At 35.8% G+C, this 22,571-nt stretch overlaps 2 protein-coding genes across 2 annotated transcripts; both read right to left on the minus strand.

The window, feature by feature from the left end:
• Positions 1-7,871: 7,871 nt before the first annotated feature.
• Positions 7,872-14,362, minus strand: LOC104586243 (BolA-like family protein). The gene is made up of 3 exons (XM_010243411.3): positions 14,196-14,362; positions 8,286-8,308; positions 7,872-8,199 (listed from the first exon to the last, which is right to left on the minus strand). The coding sequence occupies exons 1-3, from the start codon at positions 14,256-14,258 to the stop codon at positions 8,001-8,003; spliced, it is 285 nt and encodes a 94-aa protein (XP_010241713.1). The 5' UTR covers positions 14,259-14,362; the 3' UTR covers positions 7,872-8,000.
• Positions 14,363-18,468: 4,106 nt separating this feature from the next.
• Positions 18,469-22,108, minus strand: LOC104586242 (sm-like protein LSM3B). The gene is made up of 3 exons (XM_010243410.3): positions 21,863-22,108; positions 19,731-19,826; positions 18,469-18,697 (listed from the first exon to the last, which is right to left on the minus strand). Exons 1-3 carry the CDS (start codon positions 21,977-21,979, stop codon positions 18,617-18,619), a joined length of 294 nt encoding a protein of 97 aa, XP_010241712.1. The 5' UTR covers positions 21,980-22,108; the 3' UTR covers positions 18,469-18,616.
• Positions 22,109-22,571: the final 463 nt, after the last annotated feature.

Genomic DNA, 22,571 nt, shown 5'->3' on the forward strand with positions numbered 1-22,571 from the left:
AAAGTGCCCAAATTCTGAAACACCCCTTATTTGGGGTTTTGGGTAGTTATTGATACCATACGAGCATACGACTGATATTGGGGTACATATCAAAATTTTGAACCTTGCTGCAATTAATAACAAGTCAAATGAGAACTCCAGATTTTCTTTAAAAAAGATTGTACAGCTAGTGTGAATCTTGCTGCTTGTCTTGATGCATGTAAAATCCTCTTTATCCAATCAAGAGTGAACATAACGGTATTCCGTGCACATAAGGCTCACTTACATAATATACACATAGTGTTATATGTTCACCACTTCACCCTTGATTGGTTACAAAGCGTTTTCCACACAGCATAAGGAGCAACAGATTCATGATGCATGGTTTTAGCACGGGGCTAAAATCGTTATTCACTGGCTTAGATGTATTATTGTGGCCCCACTACAATGTTACATCTAATTCAAGGTTGGGTCGAACCAATGCATAGACTATATAAAAAAGCCTTGGTTTTAAGCAAGGTTTAGTTGATCCAAGGTTCAAAATATCGACATAGGACGTATCGGTACTTTTTTTAGGTTTTGCTTATGTTTTTTTTGAAACCGGTTCAAAAGGGTCGGTTTAAGGCCCAACTATCCTTTGAACCATGGTCTGACCCGATACAACCATAGGAGGGGCGTATCGGAAAGCCATCAGCACAATATGTATTAGGTCATATGGGCCAATACATATCAATACTTTGAACCTTGAGCTGAACACTTCGGCTGTTCAGCGGGATGTAGAACCAATTATAAGATTCCATGTCATTAATAAAATACATGGGACCTGCACCTTTCATAGTGGGGCCCATGAATTTATTACTGGCATGAAACTTCATCATTGGTTTTATATAGCCTACTGAACTGCCAAAGCGTTCAGCGAATCCGAATTTCTTGATTTTATAGTTTTAATGTGGAGCTAAGCCATGTCGTAGCAAAAGTGGTTTGACTGCTTAATGCCACCCAGGTGAAGAAACACAGAAAAATCACATAAAACTTTTAGAGTAAATTTTAAGTAGCCCAAGGACTGGTAAAGAACACCTGGCCCCTAACACTTTGTTTTGTGACAAACACCCCTTATACTTTTTAGATTCTAGCATTTTACCCCTGACAAGTAAAATTACTAAATTGACCATTCCAGATTCTATGAATTGATAACAACAAATACCAACATGGTGAAAGTTGAAAGTGTTCCTAACATGAACTTTATAGAAAGAAAGTTTGAGAGAAAACATGTAAGGGTTAGAATTCTAGAAAAACTAAGTTGAAGGGATAAAATGGTCTCATAAAATAAAATAAAGATACTTTAGAGTTTTAGAATGTTAAAGTGTTGGAATCCAAAAGTTCAGGGGGCGTTTATCGCAAAACAAAGTTTGGATAGCAAAATCAATGTCCCAAAATTTTGAAACGCCTGATACATGTTATGGATACGGGATACGGTGTGAAATCAGACAGCACGTCCTTTTTATACTGTACTGTGGGTGTATTGTGCCGATATGATAGAGTACCGGGCGATATGCTACGAAAAAGAAATCGGCTTGCTTTTAAATGAATTAAACTAGGTAATTAATTAGAAAGCATTAGTTACTATTAGTTTAGTAATTAATTATGTCCAATTAGTAATAACCCTAATTTAAGAAACTGATTTGATTTTAAATGAATTAAACCAGGTAATTAATTAGAAAGCATTAATTAGTCTTAATTTAGTAATTAACATTAATTAATTGTGTCGATTTAATAACACCCTAATTAAAGAAACTGGTTTGATTTTAAATGAATTAAACCAGGTAATTAATTAGAAAGCATTAATTAATATTAGTTTAGTAATTAACAGTAATTAATTATGTCGAATTAATAACAACCCTAATTAAAGAAACCAGTTTGAATTTAAATGATTTAAACTGGGTTTGCAACTCAATTAATGAATCAGTCCAAACCATTTTTAAAGCAGTCGAATTATAAGCAATTAATGACTTGACCCGATTATCCAAAAACCTTCACATTTTTTACTCGAAATTAAAATTGTTCGCTCGTTAGAGGAACGAACACAGAGGACATTGCTGATTACATCTACAGTCCAAATATTGGTGGTTTACCACCCATTTGGACATAAAATCATGTAAAACATATAAAAAACAAAATATATAATAAAAGGAAGAAGAAAAAAATCAAAGAAATATTATTTTTCAGTAATATGGAAATATTACTTTTGGCAGACATTATAGTAGAGCTGAAAAAAAAAATTAAACATCATGAAGTGATGTTTGGTGAAAAGCTCGAAAAGCTAAGAAAGCAACTTAAGCTAATTTTGGTAACTTCTTTGAAGTGACTCAATCAACGGGCCCTGACGGATTGAGTTTTCACCAAACATTATTTATATGGGCTCTCTAGATTTTTCAGTTTTCACCAAACTTAGGCTGTGTGTGAGAAAGAAATCAGGAAATATCTCTTTCAAATGCATCCCCAGCAAGCCCTAGGACCTGACGACTTTTCAAATTATTTTTTCCAAAACTATTGGAATATAGTTGGGGATGATATTATCCATGCTGTAAGAGAGTTCTTTCAATTTGGTCTCTTGAGTAGAGATTTGAATAAAACCTTTGTCACCCTAATTCTCAAATGCAAGAGACTAGAATTAGCCTTAGAGTTTAGGCTAATAAGTCTATGTAACACATTGCAAAACTTTTAGTCAATAGACTTAAGCCTATTCTAGAGAACATATCATATCCAACCAAAGTGTCTTATTGTCAGGTTGAACGGTCTTTGATAATGTACTAATTTCCCATGAAATTATTCATTTCATGAAAAAATACAAAGCAAAAGAAGGGGCTTATGACAGTTAAGTTAGACATGAATAAAACATATGATAGAGTTGAATGGGGCTTTTTAAGAAATGTAAAAAATAGGTTTTGGGGACAAATTTGTGGGCTGGATTATGCAATGTTGGTCCACTATCTCATATCAAATATTGGTTAATAGAAGTCCTAGTGAAGCCTTTTATCCCTCAAGAGGTCTTAGACAGGGTGATTCTCTGTAACCCTATCTTTTCCCCTTGTGCTTTGAAGTTCTATCTATTGCCTTGCAAAAGTTGCATGTTGATGGTGAAATTTTTAGTATCAAAATGAATAATAATTGTCCTAGTTAGATTTGTTCATGGGTCGAATAGCTTGACGGGTTGTCCTGATAATATTAAATATATAATATAAATATGATATATGTCTTAATAATATATAATATATATTATATAATAGTAAAATTAATAGAAATAAAAGTATTATATATATTAAATGTATAAAATAATATATAATATATTATTAATAATATACAATAATATGATACATGTCAAAGTCGAGATCGGGCTTTATATAGGGCTGGGCTTGGGCATGGTGATTTTCTGTTTATAAAGAGGCAAAGCCCAACCCATGAACAAGATCATGTCAAAAGGTAAATCTTTCAAAATCTGAAATCTATTTCAGCCCAGACTTGCATGGTAGACTTCAAAAAGTAGTAGCCCGTATCCAAAGAGTAAGCAAGCAAAACCAAAGGATGGAAGGGAGCTACTCTTTCAGCGATTGGTAGAGAAGTGATGGTAAAGGCAGTCTTATCAGCCATCCCCGCTTACACAATGTCATCCTTCTTGTTACCAAAGAGTCTTTTTGATCAATTAGCTAGAATTCAGAAGAAATTTCTTTGGGCAAAGGATGAACAAAAAAGTCCATTAAGTTGGATGGAAAAACCTATGTAAGAATAAATTCAATGGTGGGCTAGGATTTAGAGATCCCCAAGTGTTCAACAAAGATCTCCTAGAAAAACTTGCATGGAGATTCTACACAAACATGAATAGCTTGTGGGCCAGAATTTTAGAGGAGAAAATTTTAAATGGTAGGAGTTTTTGGTCTATTCAGGCCCCAAAGAAATGCTCTTAAGGCTTCCGGAGTATTCTTGCTAGGAGGGATATTCTCCAATTTAGTGTTTGTTGGAAGGTAGCAAACAGGGGAAAATTAGCATATGGGATGACCCATGGCTTGAAAGGCTGCCCAACTTCAAACCCTATGGCCCAAGAGTTAACCCAAATGATTAAAATGGGTTAATGATCTAATTGACCAAAACAATGGGGGATGGGATGGGGAGAAAATTTTAGACTTCTTTGATAATGAGGTAGCAGATTTAATTTGTGGGTTGGAACTGCTTAGATGGCAAGGGTATGATAAATTAATGTGGTTGCCGAATCCTAGAGGCAAATTTTCAGTAAAATCAGCCTCTTTGTTTGCTTATAACTCTTCTAATTTAGTTAAAGAAGGTAATATAAGCAATGGTATGTCAAAGAATCATTGGAAAAGAATTTGGACACTTAACATCCCTCCGAAAATAAGAAGTTTCCTATGGAAATGTTGTGTAAACAGTATTGCAGTTGGGACGTTTCTCCCAGTAGTTGAATATATGGCTATAATGTTATGGTATATTTGGAAGACAAGAAATAATTTCATCTTTAATCATATTGCTCCTAATCCTTGGTTAAATATCTCTTATGCTGATTGGTTGATGAAGGGAGTGGGGAGAGTTTCCCCACAAGAATGCAAAAAAATCTATCCAAACTATTAGTAAGCAAGATGGAGCTATTTTGTGGCATCTTCCAAAGCCTGGAACTATCAAAACAAATGTGGATGGTAGCTTTTTGAAGCAAGGTTATGGGAGATTTTGGAGTTGTATTCAGAGATTCCATTGGAAATTTTTGGTAGCCAAGAATGGTCCTTGTCATGCCTTTTCTGCAAAATATTCTGAACTTTTGTTGTAAGAGAAGCTTGCTTTTTGGCTATGGACTTTGGGTTCTCAAACTTATGTGATTCCCAAACTGTGATTAAAGCTCTTTTTGTCAAATCTTTTGATGTTTCTACTGTTGTTTGGTCCTTGATGAATGATATCTTTAATTCGACTGGTTTGGATACTAGGTTTAGTTTCACTCTCAGAAGTGGCAATAAGGCTACTTATGAGCTTGCTCCTAAGGGTATTAGAGCCCAGGATTCAGTGTGGTTACAATCTCCACCTTGATTGATCGAGGTTTTATATGTGACATAATCTAGTTGTGGGGATAGTAGGTTTAGTCATCCCCTGTAGTGTTTGTTATTGTTTGCTTGTTAGTTTTCTTCGTATAGTTTCCTTTTTTTCTCCTTTTTCTTTGATGTGATCGGGTCTGGTGTTAGTTTCTTCGTATTGTTTTGTTGTTCCTTTTAGGCTATGTTTGGTTTGGAGGAAAAGGTAGGGAAACCTATATAAGGCTTGTAAAGGTTTCCCTACATTTCTCTTCTTTTCCCTACTTCTTCCTTCAAACCAAATACAACCTTAATGAAAATCATTTTTACCCAAAAAAAATGTAGCAAGGAAAACATCTAAAAAATTAGGGTTGGTCGGTACAAATTTTATGAGAATATTTTTTTCTACCACAAATGCTTTGAGTTATCAAAATTGGTATTTCTATTATAAATGCCAACACCCAATCAAATATTTTTAAAGTGGAAGTGGTTATCTTATGTGATGTAACAAAGCAATTTCTAAAAAAATTGTATTGGCCAACCTAAAATGTTGCAAGTAGAAGTGGCAATGATACCAAATACAACCTAGATGTATGAGAGAGAGAGAGAGAAAGAAAGAGAAGGCAAGAAAGGGAGTCTCTAGAGTGGAGAACTGTTGTAGTGAACCTGCCAATCTCCCTGTTGAAGGACAGCTCGGACAAACGGGCTAATGATTGTCCACCAAACTGCAAGAAACAAGGAATCAGAGTACCTAGGGTGTTGAACCCGGGCTGGACACTCTAATGCTTAAGTCAACAATGAGAATAGTGAGAGCAGAGAGCTTGAGAGCAAAAGGTGAGTAGTTTGCATAGGTTGTGTGTACCTTTTAAAGGCATAGTGACCTTTTATAGGTGTTAGGGTTTGTGTTCCATGTCCAAGATATCCAGGAACGGTCGGCTTTATCAGTTTGTTATCTTCGGAGCGTGTTTCTTCCACATTGGCGATGATCCATATCTGAACTCCCTGAATCGTGCGAGAACCGAAGATATGTGTATAGGGTAGGTGATGTATCGCCGCCTAACTCGAAACCAATAGACATGTCAATCCGGATAAGGACGTTCTGCCATGTAAGTCAATAGGTCAGTACCCCAGAAGTCCTATTCATTACTCAGGTTTTCATTTGCCTGGGTTGGGGAGATCATGCCGACCTCTGAGGTCCTTGGCTTGTCTTCCCGAGGTGGTGTGTCGCCTAGATGAGGAGAGACCTATTGGCCTCTCGAAGATTGGGATGCAAGCCAAACTAATCGGTTTGGATTGTCTCGGTTGTATTAGACTTGTTCATGGGCCGGGATTTCATTCTGTAAGTCTGTATTAACAGAATTTTCTAAGGCCTGGCCCGACCATCAGGCCTACAACTTGGGCCCGAGCCCGACCCTCATAAAAAGCCCAAAGCCCGGGCCTAGGCCCGAGCCTGAAATTTAGCCCATACTGTTAGTGGCTGAATAGAGAGAGAGAGAGAGAGAGAGAGATTATAAAGAAAAAAATAAAAAATGTATATATTAAATTATAAATGTATATTTTAATAAATATTATATTATTTATATATTTTATATAATATATAAACTACATATTATATATTTTATAAAATATATAATGTTGAGTCGGGTCGGGCCGAGCTTTTTTGATAAATCCCGAGCCCGGCCCGAAACACAGTTGGGCTTACTATGTTAGGCCCGAGGTCAGGCCTACGAGCCTAATTACATGACCAAGCCCGACCGGGGTGCGGGCCGGGCCATCAGGCTACCCGGCCCATGAACAGGTCTAGGCTGTATTCGTCTTGTGTCACATGTTGCCGAAGTATCGTCAGATGAATCAAATTCACCACGTGTCTCCTTGTGATTGATCGACCAAATTACCCCTCGTCAGGAACAGTTATAACCTCAAGAACTCACTAGGGGAGAATGAGGATTCTATCAGAGCTCTCCTCTTCAGGATCCCTATTTATAATATTTTTTCCTGAAGACCCATTTCCTTTGGAAAGTTCTGGTGCCATCAGGAGTCGGGACTATTTCGATTCTCACCCTTTCCTGATATTTGTGCAAAAAGACACAAGTTACAATTTCTGTTCCCAAGTCACCAGCGTTACATGTTTTAACCGCCCACGATTTGGCTAGACACCAGTCTTGAGATTTCCGATTTGAGAACCTGGTGTGGTGAGTGGTGAAACACTTCGACAAATACGATACACTCAATACAAGGTGTATCGTATCATGTCGGTAGCTCTCCGAAACCCCAAATAAGAGATATTTTGAGAATTTGGCCACTTTTAGAGGGTAAACATGCCCAAAACCAACCACCTAAAATAATTTTGAAAAAAATCTAAAAAAAAAGTTGTGAAATATTGCCAGTTTGAAACACCCCAATACACCTGTTTGTTTGTGCGTATAAAGCGTATCAATACTTTAAACCATGTTGTTTAAAAGTAAGTGTGTATGACATTGCATATTTGCATGGGGTATACATGACATAGTGCACTTCGGATTGCAAGCTGTGATCGCTTATGCTTGTAGCTCTGCACGATATCCTGCATCGTACTCTTTGTGATGTGCGGTTGCTAACCACATGCTCTTACCCATGGATACTCTGATACAAGTGCATTCTAAAACTTCTAAATTCTAATACCTTGGGAGTTGGGATGACTATAATATGTTATACAATAAATCCCCATGGCTTGCTCTCCAATGGATTTTACTCACGAATGGGAGGGATATAATCTCCTTCTCAAGATTTTTAAGTCAATTAAAGGACATCATTAAGAACCACCAGCATAACAGGCTCATACTACAATTATAATAGCAAGGTTTCAGGGATGATCTTATTAATATGAAGTATTAGAAACCAAGTTAGATTCTTGTTCCATTTTCCTGGAGAATTCACATGTCTTTATGTATCACAGTATGAGGAATATCTGGAGAATTACTGAGAAGAAGGTGGAGTGCTAATCGACTCCTGTTGTTGTTTCCATTGCGTAGGAGTCAGAGCTTTCTTAATGGAGAGTGCGTGAATGTGCTGCATCTCCTCTGCCAGGGCGGAATTTATCATACGGTGCCTCTCCAGCAACTTCTTCCCTTCAAATTGTTCTGATACTATCTCAATCGCAAAGCTTGCACCACACCTGATAACAGATACTCAGTTCAAAGATGAACAGAAAAGAAGCTTAGGAAAGTACATCAAAGTTTATGTTCCTGAGAAGAATGTTACCCTCCAGATGTATCGATTATTTCCTGAACCAAAAAAAAATAATGAACAAGTTAATTTAAGAAGAATAAGCCAAAGAATATAAATGTGCCAAACGTGCCAAGTAATGCTAAAAATGTTAAAGAGCCATAAGAAACCAAGAACTAATGACAGCACAAGTTTTCGAAAATACAGGCACCATAATTTAAGCAGAAACTGAGGAAGAAGTGATAATACTAAACAGCAAACAAGCACCTAGCTGATCCACAGGTCAAATTTTATTTCAGCAATACTCCATGTTAATTGTAAATCTACTCCATATTTATAAACTCATACTTTGGAAAAGGTAAGCAAAACCCATCTCAAAAGTTAATAATAATAATCATTTTGATGACTGCTATAAATGACGGAATTAGATAAGAAGATAAATAGGAAATAATAAAAAAAAATTATGGAGAAGGCATATACTTCTCATCTAACTGTATTATTTAAATGCCCAAACTGCCCTTTTTTATTTATTTTACTTGTTTCTTTAACTTATGAAATCATTTAACTTTTTTTACACTTTATACTGTTCATACTTAAGGAGAAAGAGAGAGAGAGAGAGAGGACGCCACCAATGAACTTGCTGGAGATTTTTTTCCTTTTCCAACAACGATCACTGGTGAGAAAGTCAGATTTCTCACTACTGGAGATTTTTCACCAAAGAAAGATTTTTTTTCCTTTTCCGGCGATGCTCAAAGGTATTTTTGGGTCAGTTAGGTTTTAAGAGAAAATGGCAAGAAAAAGAAAATAAAAAAAGTTTAGTAGGGTATTTTGGTAATTTAATGCCTTCCATCATCTGACTTAACAGCCAAGGGGGTATTTGTCGCAATGTAAAAGTTCAGGGGGTCTTTGTCACAAATTAAAGTATAGGGGGGTCTTTGTAATTTACCCTAAAAATTATTTGGTTCTTTTAATGTATCCCTCCCCCCACACAAAAAAACATGAGCTTTGCTTAACAATGGAAAAAATAAATAAATCCTCGGGCTTTACAATGACATAAAGTGATGCTATTCTCCTCACAATAATGGTGCATACAATAGATAGGCAAGCAAGAGGATAAAACACAAAAAACATATAAAAGAAAAAACACAATTCTCATTAAAATGAGAGGAATATATTAAACAGTCACTCTTGGCTCTGTAGGTATTTGCGAACTGAAAAAGTTATCACAAAAAAGAAATTCTCTGCCAGACCTTTTATTTATTTATTTATTTATTTGGGGAGGTAATAGCAAAACAAGAAGTATATTAAAAACAGGAAAAGCCATATATGAGGCAAAAGGAGCGAAATAGCCCTGCCCAGAAAAAAGAAAGACAAGGCAAGAGGAGCAACAAAAAGAAGCCACCCTAGAAACCCCAAATCCTATCTATGATACATGGGTACCTGTACAAGGGTGGCATATCGTGTGGGATACTTCAATTTATAGTGCAAATTTTTTATCTGATACTGTAACCAGCCGTGTCCTTGCCACATTAGGGTAACATAGAACCTAATACATGAAGCCCCATATAAATTTGCCAATACACAGATGTACCAATCAAAGAAAGCATGCCAAAAATCACATCAAACAAAGAACCCTACACGGAATTAGCTTCCAATCCAAATTCTCCACAACTGCACTTTTTCCAAATCAACTTCATTATGTATCGTATCTTTTGGGTTCTGAAACACCTGTAAACATTTCGGGAACCCTCTTTTTTTAATAACTATATATAAAAACCTACCCAAAAACCAATTTTTGAAAAATAAAACTAAAAAAAAATAAAAAAGCGCATGCTTTTTAGTACCGATATGCCTCTGCTGATACACGGGCATATTGATACTTTGAACCTTGTCTCTATCCAGTGGATTCATTCACATCCAGGACTGCTTAGCGAGATGCCATTTAGAGTCTAACTCTTGGCAAATGGAATTTGCACAATCTTTATGTTTTGAGAAAAATAGACAGTGATCTCACCACTTTTATTGTGCAATCCACTACAACCTCTATCAGTAATTAATTATCTAATTTAACAGTTCAATCTATTTAGATAACCTTAACAATTTCAGGCTTGGGGGAGACATCACCTAAGACTTTCTCACCCTTGTTAGGAATTAAGGGCATGTTTACCATTGTTATCACTTCCTGTTTTCTTTGTTATGGTTGTTACCTGCAACAATCTGCTACAAATTACAAGAACACATTCTATAATCAAGATTTTGATTTCAAATTATGGAAATTTAGGAAGGAATACTCCTTGTTTTCTTGCAACTAATCTGAATTTCCCATTCAGAAAGGTTTCCAGATCAGCAAATGATAAGGCAGATGCATTAGCAAGATGTGGAGTTGGCAGAGAGGATCTTTATTATTGGATTGACATAGTACCAGGAACTAAGCTGTAACTGTTATTTTTTGGGTTTTGTTCTCTTGTCTTCTTGCTCATTATTTATGTTTTCTGTTTAAGTGCTTCTCTACCTTTAGCCACCATTTCAAAATGGTCTGAAATGATAGGACATATTTTTTCTACCTTGATTAATATAAATTCATATGGTTACTAGTAAAAACAACCTTGCTTTCAAAAGTGAAAAGAAACTTTTAAAAATTGAAATCAATTTGCCATCCCAGTGGGGTCACTTTTTATCTATTTTGCTTAGTTTTACTGACATAATATGGGACCTAATCCTGAAAATAAAAAAGACGAGAAAGAAAATTGGGTTTTCACTGTTTTCAGATAGAGAGAACTGAGAATAGTGAAAACTCATTAATTACATGGAGCATTTATTCTTGAGAAAAATATCTTCATATGACAACATTGCCAAATACCACCTAAATGGTCCATCACTTCTCTCTCCCAGAATTCTTCTGTAAAAGGAAATTTTCTTTAACTTCTACTTGAACATGATTTGCCTTAGCCTCTGATAGCAGGAGCAGATCCATTGCCAGGTAAATCCACTGAAACATCACATATCTACTATACCGCTTGTATTAGTAAGGTGGGTCAACTTGTCATCTAGGTTTCGCTTGCAATGCATATGCACCTACCAGGCCCACTCTATCAGGGCTAAACAATGACCACCTAGGTAGACCACAACCATACTAATTGCATTCTAATAATAAAAATGTATATACAGTTATACACGCATTGATACACACCAGCATTGTTTTAAAATAAGATATGTATACATATCCCCCCCAGACCTTCCTCTGTATATATGCAGGGGTAATGCTGTATACATCTGTCCCTTCCCAGACCCCACATTGGTGGGAGCCTTGTCACTGGGATGCCATTTTTTATTGAATACAATATATAACATGTTTTTGTTCTTATCAACCAACATTGTTCAGAAATCACCTAGGCTTGGGCTAACTTGGGTGTTTTTCAGATCTTTGGAAGCCTAAGAGCATGGTTGAGCATTAATCCGCACTTCAAGGATGATGCCTCTCTTGTTTTTTGAATATTCACTTTTTGGAGGCTCTTAATGGTGTTCACATGTACAGAATCTTGTTGTACAGTGAACTATCACACTTGTATACTTCCTTTTGACTAGATTAATACAAATTTACCTTATTTAAAAAAAAAAAAGGAAAACAGATATATTTTTTTTGATAGATAAAATTTAATTGATTTCATTAGAAGCGAATGATAAATAGTTTGTTACAAGCATCCCAATATGAGGCACGAGGTGCAGCCTCACTCATTGATACAAAAAGGAATATAGATATTCCAAATACCTATGATGTCCAGATACAAATACTAGCACGGACACTAATACAGGAAATGGAAGTGAGACTCTCCTAAGATCCCAGACATGGACACAAGTATTAGTATCTCCCTATCCTTAAATCATGTCTAGTTTTTAATGTTTAAGTGTTATTTCTCAAATATTAATGTCTTGTCAAATTTACTTAATCCTAGCATATATAGATCTTTTACAGTATGGCTTGTTAAAATGTACTAAATTATATACTATGAAAGTGTTAACTTAATATTATAAAGGGAACTTTAGAAGTGTCCATGCAGCATCTGGTATTGTATCCAGAATGTATTGTGTTTAAAAGTAGTATACCAGGCATGTGTAAGGACAAAAGTTCCAGTATATAATTTTAATTATCTTTATCTTAGCAATTAAAAAAATAAATAGTACAGCAATAAATAAGGCAAACTAAGGATGTCTGAGATTTGGCTCCATATAAAATTAAGACATTAGCTAAAACCCCTTTCATTAAAACCAATATATTATAAACCATAAAAACTAAAAATCTACTCAGTAAATTAAATCCTTCCCTCAATTGACAAAATACCATTAAAAGATACTGGGTGGGGGTGAGCATTATTTGGTTAAAACCGAAAATTTTGGCTTCAGTTCTTTCGGATTCAGTTTTCAGAATTGAAAATTTGGTTAATCAGAAAAAAAAAATTTAATCAAATTTCATTATATGCATAATCTATATTATATTAATATATGTAATATATTATAATGAAATTCGGTTTTAGGCTATTTCAGTTTTTGGTTCGGTTTTCCTTATAAGGGGTTTGCTTAATTTGGTTTCGGTTTATTCAGTTCAGTTTTTAATTGAATATATCAAATGCTCACCCCTAATACTGGGGCAACCCTAGTCAAGTTCTGCAATTAAAGCTAGTTTAAATAATTAAGAGGGAAAGGGAACTTTTAGAAAAAGTATCTGCAGGCAGCAGTGTTATGGGGATTGTGGAATGAAATAAACACAAGAATATTTGAAGAGAAATGAAGGAGTGTTGAGGAGCTGATAGATCTCATTATGGTAAGAGTTGCTCATTGGGCTCTGACATGTGAGGATTTCAGATGTGTTTCACTAAACGACCTTCTATGGGGGTGGCAAATCCTTGCTGGATACCAAGCTAGTAGACAACAAAGGGTGGAACACTTGATAGCTCCAGCTATGGGCAACCTTAAATTTAATTTTGACAGGTGCTGCCTTGAAAATCCAGGAGTTGGAGGGGCAATTAGGGACTATAATGGTATTATTCTGCTGAGTTTTTGGGCCCAATTGGATATGGTAACTCTTCAACGACTGAACTACACTTGATTCAGGGACTACAGTTGATGACCATGATGGAAATGAGGAATGTGGAGGCGGAGGGAGATTGAAAAACCATAATCTACTGGATGAGATCACAAAAGGAGATCCCTTGGAAGTTCAGGCTGTTCGTCAGACAAGCACAAATTCTAGGTACTATCTTGAATAGCTCATTCAAATGGGTACCTAGAACTAGAAGTGCAAATGCTTTGGCAGACTAATTAGCCAGGGCCAAATATCTATAGCTATATCTTTCCGCTCCATATATTTTTGGAGCTTGCTTTGAACTCCCTTGGCCTGCTGTCCACATTTGTGGGCAGTGTGGAGTTATACATTAATGAAATATTTCTGTTATTTATCAAAGAGTAACTACGGAGAACTTACGAGTTCAAACAAGCAGCATGATCTATTTAGGTATTACTAACGCCAGTTCGGCAAATATCCAGTATAGAATCAATTAAATTCTTTCTCTAATTCAATTTCCAACCAACAAGATTTCATCCCTGTGTAACTTGATCATAGAATTTCTTCTTCTATCTTTTCAACATAACTATCGGCACTGACAAATTCCTTCCTTACCCACAAAATAATTCCTCAAACCCTTTTCACCTTCTATTCCACCAATTTATTTGAATCAAACACTTGATACCTCGAAAACACCCATATCAATTTTCATCTCATATATTTGGTCTGTTCTTTTTATCTTTGTTTTTTTTTTTAGCGACTAAACTGAGATTCAGAGGGAAACAACCAGAAAGCTCAAACTATCATTTGGTAGCAAAAATACAATCTATACACAAACGCCTCAGAAAGAGGAAAGAATGCAAAAGCATAGAAGAGATTGAGCTTACAAGATGAGAAGGATTCATCTTTGATGTCAGAGAAGCTTCAACCTGCTCCTTGGTAACTCCCATCTCCCCGTTGACGATAAAGAAGAAACAAGTAACCGAGTGACCGAGGCTAGTTTCTGAAACTCGAACACCACCAAAAATAAAAAGGTCCGGAATATTCGTAGATAACGAATAATGCAACCAAAGTGCGCTTTTAAGCAACTCTCCAAATTCTCCACCCTACAACGCTGCAAGCAAAGATGGCAAAGATGGGACCCGTGGCAAATGACAAATTGACAATACATCGACTCTACTGCTTACTCGCATAGACAGCCTAAAGGCGAATTTGGGATCTGCTCTACACAGATCACCCCTCACACCGGCCTCACAATATTGGGAACATCTCCCACGAAAAATAACTTTTCAGGAGATGTTCCCAATCTGCGTCTCGAACATGATGTGAGGTTGGTGTTAGGAGCACTATGTGAGGAGTAGATCTGGATTTCCTAAAAGCCCATTTGATTTACAGGAATAGGGATATAAAATCCGAATCGCCTACCAACAAAATACGTTACATTGCACATATCATATATGATGGATCCAATTTTAATGGTGGGCCCTAGTTTTATAGTGAGATGTGTGGTGTCAGATCAAGTTAAGGTTTAAAGTATCGATACAGGCTTGTATCAGTAATTTTTTTTAGGTTTTATTTTTTTTTGAAACTGGTTCAGAGGGGTCAGTTTAAGGCCCCGACTACCCTCTGAACCAGTGTCTAACCCAATACAACCCCTAGAGGGGCGTATTGAGAAGCCATCGGCATGATACGCATCGATAGTTGGAACCTTGGATCAAATTGGTTAGGTGTTAAAACATGTTTTGTTGGCAAGTGATCGCAACTCAATCAAAATGGGAATGGGTCCAACTGTTTGGTTTAATTGAATTGGAATCCCATTTCCATTCTTGCTGGAATGGCATTTCTCCCATTTGAGGGAAAGGAATGTTTATTCCTTCTCCTTCCGAGGGGAATGGAATCCCATTTCAGTTTATTCTAATTTTGATTCCTATTAAAAAATAAAATAGACTAAGAAGTTTTTTAATAAAATAAAATTTATTAAAAAAGAAGATGATAAAGTATGTGTTTGGCTCTATGGGCGTTTATGGATTGGTCGTTTATTTCTACTTTTTCACTTTAAACGTTTATTTGTATTTTTTTCACTTTAAAAGTTTCCTGTTTTTGTTGTTTGGTCAAGCATCACTTTAAACGTTTTTTACTTTTCACCTCAAATTAATATTCATTAAAGTGTGTTACATCAGCATTTGGTTTCAAGAAGCGTTGGAGCATTGGGGGAAATAAAAATTTGACATTTCCCCAAATATCCCATGTATAAAAATGAAAGCATTTCAGTTTTCTACCATTTATTTGATAAACTGTGAAACCAAACGATTATTTCATATTGTTTTATATGCAATAAACACCAATACCTATATGACATTGATGTGATGACATTTTTTCAATAAATGCCCACGATACCAAACACAGCCAAAAAGGGTGATGAAAAATCCCAATAAGAAATTTTTCTTGCAATGCTTATTTATTTATTTATTTTTAACTTGTTATGATGACTAAAATTAAAAACGCCTTAGAAAGGTAGAATTTATGGTGCATGAACGCATCTTGAAGGAAAAAAGATGAACCTAAAAAGATACTTTAATATTGCTTATAGTAATTATATTTTATAACATATGAATTAATAAAAAATAAGTAAATTATATGACAAATTTAAAATTGTCAGGATCTGGTCCCAACACACGGACCCGATAACTTGTGAAATGTTGGGGTAAATCAATGAAATTAAGTCTTCAAGGCCCCAACAGCTTGTTTGACATAAATGAATCGATAAAAAATAAATAAGCCATTATACACTGTGTAATATGAATCGATAAAAATAAATAAACCACGTGGCATTTTTAGATTATTCAAACTTGATCCCAATCAAGGTTTTAAATATTAACACGGGCCAGTATCGGCATGTGCTTGTGCTTTTTTATTTATGTTTTACTTATTTTTTTTTTGAAATTGTTTTAGGGGGCCAGTTTAAGGCCCATCTACCCTCTGAACCAATGACTGACTCAATACAACCCCTGTAGAGGTGTATCGAGAAGCCACCAGCATGATACGTATCAGCTGATATGAGCCGAGATGTGTCGATACTTTGAACCTTGATCCTAATACAGTTCCAATAACAATTACAGCCGTACGTAAAAGAGGCAGATTCTCATTCATTTATAGGGCTAATATTTACATACAAGTTACTGTCTGGATTAGATGCTACTGATATTGCTGCCTTACAAGCTACATACGCTAAAGTATGAGCACCTTGGTTGTTAGATCTAATTACATATATGATATATCAAAAAAAAAAAAAAAAAAAAACTTCGTGAAAACATTCAAAAGTTTTGCAATCCGCGGCTGATGGAGATTTTCAATCCAAAGGCTAGGCTTTGACATATTCTGCAAAAAAGATATAAGCTGCTTTGAGTCACTGTAAATTGCTACTATATCTACTACTTGTGTTGAAACTACCTCTAAACCAGCAATTAAAGCCCTTAATTCAGCATCATAAGGACTGATGGCCCAGCACGGTTTTCCTTCAAAGATGGCTTTGTCTCTTGACGACCGTTGAAAGATGAAAGCTTGTCCTACACTTCCCTTTAAAGGATTATATGAACCATCAATTTGTAGTGTAGCCACTCCTCAAGGGGGATTGTCTGGACACTGAACATCAGCAATACTTCCCAAGTATTGTTAATTGTTGCCAATTTAAATTTTAATAAGTTCTCCACTTTTTTAGTATTTCATGAAGGGTGTATGTGAAATTATCAAAAATATTTTTTGTTTCTAGCATTCCAAATGAGATAGAATAAAATACACCATCTCCTAAAGAATTCCAAGGCTTCTGTTTTTTAATATGAAATCTTGAACTTCTGATACTAATCCAAAAGAATTATATGGACTGGCTGGTCGGTTATTTTGTCTGGATTTAGTCCAACCTGAGCTGAGCACCAAATTACTTTGGTGAAATGACGGTGGAAGAATAGGTGATGAAAAGATTCTGTTTCACTTGAGCACAACACACAAGTTAAATCTGATAGAGATAGACAATGATGACTTTTGTCCTTAATTGGTAGCCCTTCCCATAAAAATTTCCATATAAATAATTGAAAACGGTAAGGGATTTTAAGCTTCCACAATAGTTTTCAGTCAAAAAAAAGTTGAAGATGATGAGCTCACTTCTGCGGAGAGGAAACGATACACTGGGCTGACTATATTTTCCTGATTTTGTTGATGTATCGTTCTCTAATTCACTATTTGGAGTGATGGCTAATATATGAGGTATGTTATTGCCAAATCTGCACTCAAAATCTAAACGTATCACAAATATTCGTTAATACACCGCAGTGGACTTTAAATAAAATATTCGTTAATTATATTATGAGATTGGCTATTAACGGGCCAACGTAAATTGTTTTAAACATGAATTGTGAGTACGAGTGTAAATGAATTGAGAGCAAATTCTGATTTTACTTTTGTTTTGGGTTTTATTTTCTGCGATACATTTGCAAGGTAAAACCTGAGTCAAATAATTTGCACCGCAAACAGAGTCGAAGAACCTATGAGAAGATGAGAGAATACATACCAGCCGGTCAGACTAATGTGCCAATCCACCAATGAGTTATTCATCTCTCATTCGCTGCTATCATCTTCCAAGCCAAGGTTGCAGACTAGCACTGAATTGCCTGAATTCTTCTCTGATGGTCTTAAACGTCAGACCATACAATTATTTCCTAATTCTTGGATTAAGCCTACGAACAGTTTTCACTTCACTCCGGGCCACCATTTAAAAAAGGAGATCTCTCACTCAATTTGACTGGGATGAGTGATTTTTCAACAAACATCTCGCTCATTGAATAGAGGGTGAAGGTGAGATTTGCTCCCAGGTCAATGGAACTCTCTTGTTTCCCTTTTACTTCACTGCGTAGTCTGTATTATTTATTAAAAATAAAATACACAAGACAACTGTAGACGGTGTCTAATCCTACACAGATCGTTAGATCATGATCATGGTAAACAATACAAGTACAGTTTCTGAGACGTATTCTATTGAATAAGAGGATAAGCCCATGCAATGATTCAAATTGATGATACTTCAGTAGTCATCCAAGGCAAGGATGAACGGATGATAGATGCAGTCCATCTTTATATATTTCTCCAGGAGTAAATGATATCAGCATATAGATTGGACAAGGCAATGATAAATTGATAATGCACAATCAGGAAAACCAACTGAATTTCATTTCTATCCTCATTCATCAGCTTAACATGAACATAGTTTCTGAGAGAGTTCCCAACTGAAAACAAAGTGCACACCAAGCGCTCCTTATCAAGCAGTTCTTAGCGGTGGAGAAACTAATATCACACCATCTCCTCTCACAAAGAGAAATGGAACCGTGCGCCTTGTAGTCTGAAATAAAACAAGTCGTATCAAAAAGGTCAGAGCTGGAGAAAGGGAATTAAGATTGCAAGGGTCGCAAGGGGAAGAAAATAAATCTGATACAAATTTCAATACAGTACACAACACCTAATTCTTGCCTATGAATCTGGTTTGTTTCTGAGGCTTATTTAATTAACATCTAACATCCTACCTCTCTCAAAACCAACTTTAATTTCCTTCTGGGTTCATAACATTTCTCCCTTTGGGAAGCTTCTATCTTCTTCCTGAATCCTGGTAAATTTCTTTATTTTTTCTCATTCAGGCAATAATAACTTGTCCCTTTGGCTTTGGGAGAAGCTGCTATTTTTTTAATGTCTCCTTTCTCAATACTCGTCAGGGTGATTTTTCTCTCAACCTTTTTTTGGTGGGAGAGTGGGGAAGCATACCAAGTGCTGACAAATAGTTCAATGGAGGTGGCCGGTGGGGCTGGTTTCAAGAGGTTTTGTGATCAATTAAAAATAAATAACAGTTCCACGGGGAACTCAGTTTCTAATGGAAGTTTTTCTTTCTTTTTTCTTACAGAAGCATGTGTAGGAGAAAGGTTGATTTTATCTTTAAACCCATGTGAAAGTGAATAATTTCTTCTCCTTTTCCTCCCAAGTGTTATTTATTTGCCATCTACTTGTTCAGTTAAACATGAGAATACCTGAGGATCAATTTGACACATCCTGCTTTATTTATGATTTGTTCGGTTAGACTGAATAATCAGTTTTATTTATCAGCTAGAAAAAAAGTGGGGCATTTGGCATCCATCCTGCTTCAGAAATGAATATTCTGAGCTCTGAGGCATAAACGAACCTTATCTGATGCTAATTTTTCAGCTCTAGATGAGAATGCCTGAGGATGAATTTGAGTTGAAAAAGGAGGTAATTCTGGTGATATTGGCATATCCAAGCTCAAATATCATCAAGAACATGAGAATCACCATAATTGACTCCAAGCATGCCAGAAATTGCCTAAAATATATTAACATAAAAATAACAAGTAGTGCATATTGTTATACCCGAACAATCTCTTCATAAGTCTCATCATCAATTTCAACTGTAGTAATGATTTCTTCAACATCCCCTAGTATCATATTCAAGTGCTGATCATATGCCTGCAAAACAAGATAATCAAAGCATCAAAGGCAATGGCTATTAAAAGTCAAGGAAGAACCATACATATCAAGCATATAGAGAGAATGAAAGCATATGTATAGATGCTATCAAAATTAAAAGCAGCTTGCATCCAGAAGTACAATGGTTCAGTCTATGGTACTCATAGATTTTTTTTAGTGGAATGGTACTCATAGATTCTAATTTAAGTTTTATCTTGGTATGTATAAGGGTCACTTGCCTTGAAAGTAAAATTACTTAGCTTACAGGATACTAAACAAGGGAAACCGGATTCAGTCAGTGCAAAGCCCGTTTGAACAGTCATCATAGCCTTGCATTGGAAATATCTCCCCATGAAATAAAACACAGAAGTACGGAGATATTCCTGATGCAAGGATGTAAAGGCTGCTCGAATGGTGTTCTAACGGGCCATGCACTGACTGAAGCCGATCTCTAAACAAGGACGGATTATTTTCTGAAATTTGCCATAAGAAATTTCAGTGGAGGATGTCACCCATAAAATTAGGAAGGGATGGGCTAAATGGAGGGGTATCCCTAAGTGGAGGATGTCTCCCACTCCTTGAGTGCAAAGAAATGTACTCATCTTTCTTTCTTGAGAATTAATAGAATCCATTGATCATGTTATTGATTTAAAAATACATAATTATTTGTTTGCCCCCACTAAAATGTTTTTATAGGACCCATTCTAGTTGGTTTCCTAGGTGAAAGGGACTCCAAAACACCAGGTCAGTGCCAAGCTCATAAATTATCTACACTACTATCACTTTAGCTTTTGCAATGTGCACAACTACAATAAAAAGAAGAGTGATTGTTTAATTGAAGCTTCAAAAAATGCATAACATTTTCCCACATCAATCTTGAAAAGATAATCCAGAAGATGCATTGGAAGGTGGTTTAGCCACTAGGAATAATTCAATATTCACCCTTTCTCCAACCCTAGAGGATATCCCTAATTTTTAGCACCTAATAATACTGATAAGCTCCTATTGCACAATGTAAAAATTAGCATAGCCGTGCTAGTGGTTAGACTAGAAACCCATTAGTTGCAAGGTGTTGATTATCCTTTAAATCATAAGACTTTTTTTGTGAAAGAGAAAATCCCAAGTCCTACGACCCAAAAATTGTCGCTGATAAAAACACGAAGAAAAAGAGAAAGAAGAGAAAAAAAAAAAAAAAAGATCCTACAGCCTCTTAACTAATCTTGCAACTTGCAAGCAGCTCACCTGTTCAATTTTCTTATTACCAAATCCTTCACTTGTCAACCCACCTAATTATGACAAGCGAGGCACCATATTCAACTACTTTCTTTCTATGTAAATGCACTGTTTCTTAAAAAAGACACAAAAAGGGTAACAGATTGGACACTGCACAAACAGCTTGCAATTACCAGTTGTTCAGTTAGAAACCATGATTGCAGACAACGATTTGCCTTTGCTCAATTGAGGGTGTTGTACGTTTTACAAGTTTTTTCACCATAACCAAAAAAAAAAAAAAAACAGAAACAATAAACCCATTGGGCATACGGCATCAAGGAGTTCCCTTCCAAGATAAGCACATAGAGACGCATAAAAACCTATTGGGGCTAAAACAGCCAAAAGCAACCGCAAAATGCAAACAAACCGTTAGCCCACAAAGAAAAGCTTATAGAGAAACTCAACAACCAGTCAACCACCCCTCTCATCAGTCATCAGAATAAACCCTAAGCACGTAACAAGTTAAAAGCTTGATAACTAACGAGAACAGGAGAGTCACCCTCATGGAAGAACACACATAACCGAACGAAAAGACCACTCCTCCCCCACCCCAAAAAAGAAAAAGAGGAAATAAAACCCACAAAATGCAAGAGAAAGATAAACTCATTTGAAGGGTTTCCTTAAGAAGCAGAAATTTTCGATGCAGACAGCGAAAAGAAACGAATGAAAACAGAACCCATCACCAAGAAGAGGTGTATAAACAGATAAACAACAAATCTAAAGAAGAAGAAGAAGAAGAAGAAGAAGAAGAGATTGGACTGTACGTGCAGTTTTCCCCTGAGTTCTCTGTCGGAGCGAAGTTTAACATAGATTCTTTCGTCGAGGCTGAGTCTGATGAGATCGAGAGGCTCCTTCACCGCGCTCTCTTCTTCGCTGGCCATGGCTCCCCTCCTGCTCCCAGATGGCTGTGTCTGGCTTTTGTGTAGTCTTTGGTTGTATTGCTTCTTCCCTGTTGCCCCGCTCTCTCACTTTAATGCCGATGACTTCCCCTTTTATTTCTGTTTTATTTTTTATGACTTATTCACTTTCACCTTTTATTTCATTTTCAAGGGCACTGCATTTCCAAGCTGCTAGTGCTTTCTATTAACATAACTAGCGGGGATCCGTGCGATGTACGAGAAAACGAAATGTAATTTTTGATAAATTATTATAATTATTGTAATTTATTTAGATTCATATTATTTGATAATTTAAAGTAATTATCATCTTAAGTTTTACTAACTTTTAGAATTTAATGGTTATTTTTACAAAATTATACTAATTTCATCTATTTTATCATATTTTATGGAAATTAATGGTTGTTTTCCCTAACTTCTACTAATTTCTAGCAACTTCTATTATATAATAATTTATGATAATTCTTGGTAAATATAATATTTTTATGGAAATCAGTGGTTATTTTTGGTTAAGTTCTAGTAATTTCTGGTAATTTCTATTATACTAATTTATGAGAATTCTTGGTCAATATATACT

The sequence above is a fragment of the Nelumbo nucifera genome, chromosome 1 (genome assembly GCF_055504915.1).
Source record: "Nelumbo nucifera cultivar China Antique chromosome 1, China Antique-T2T, whole genome shotgun sequence".
NCBI classification, from domain to species: domain Eukaryota; kingdom Viridiplantae; phylum Streptophyta; class Magnoliopsida; order Proteales; family Nelumbonaceae; genus Nelumbo; species Nelumbo nucifera.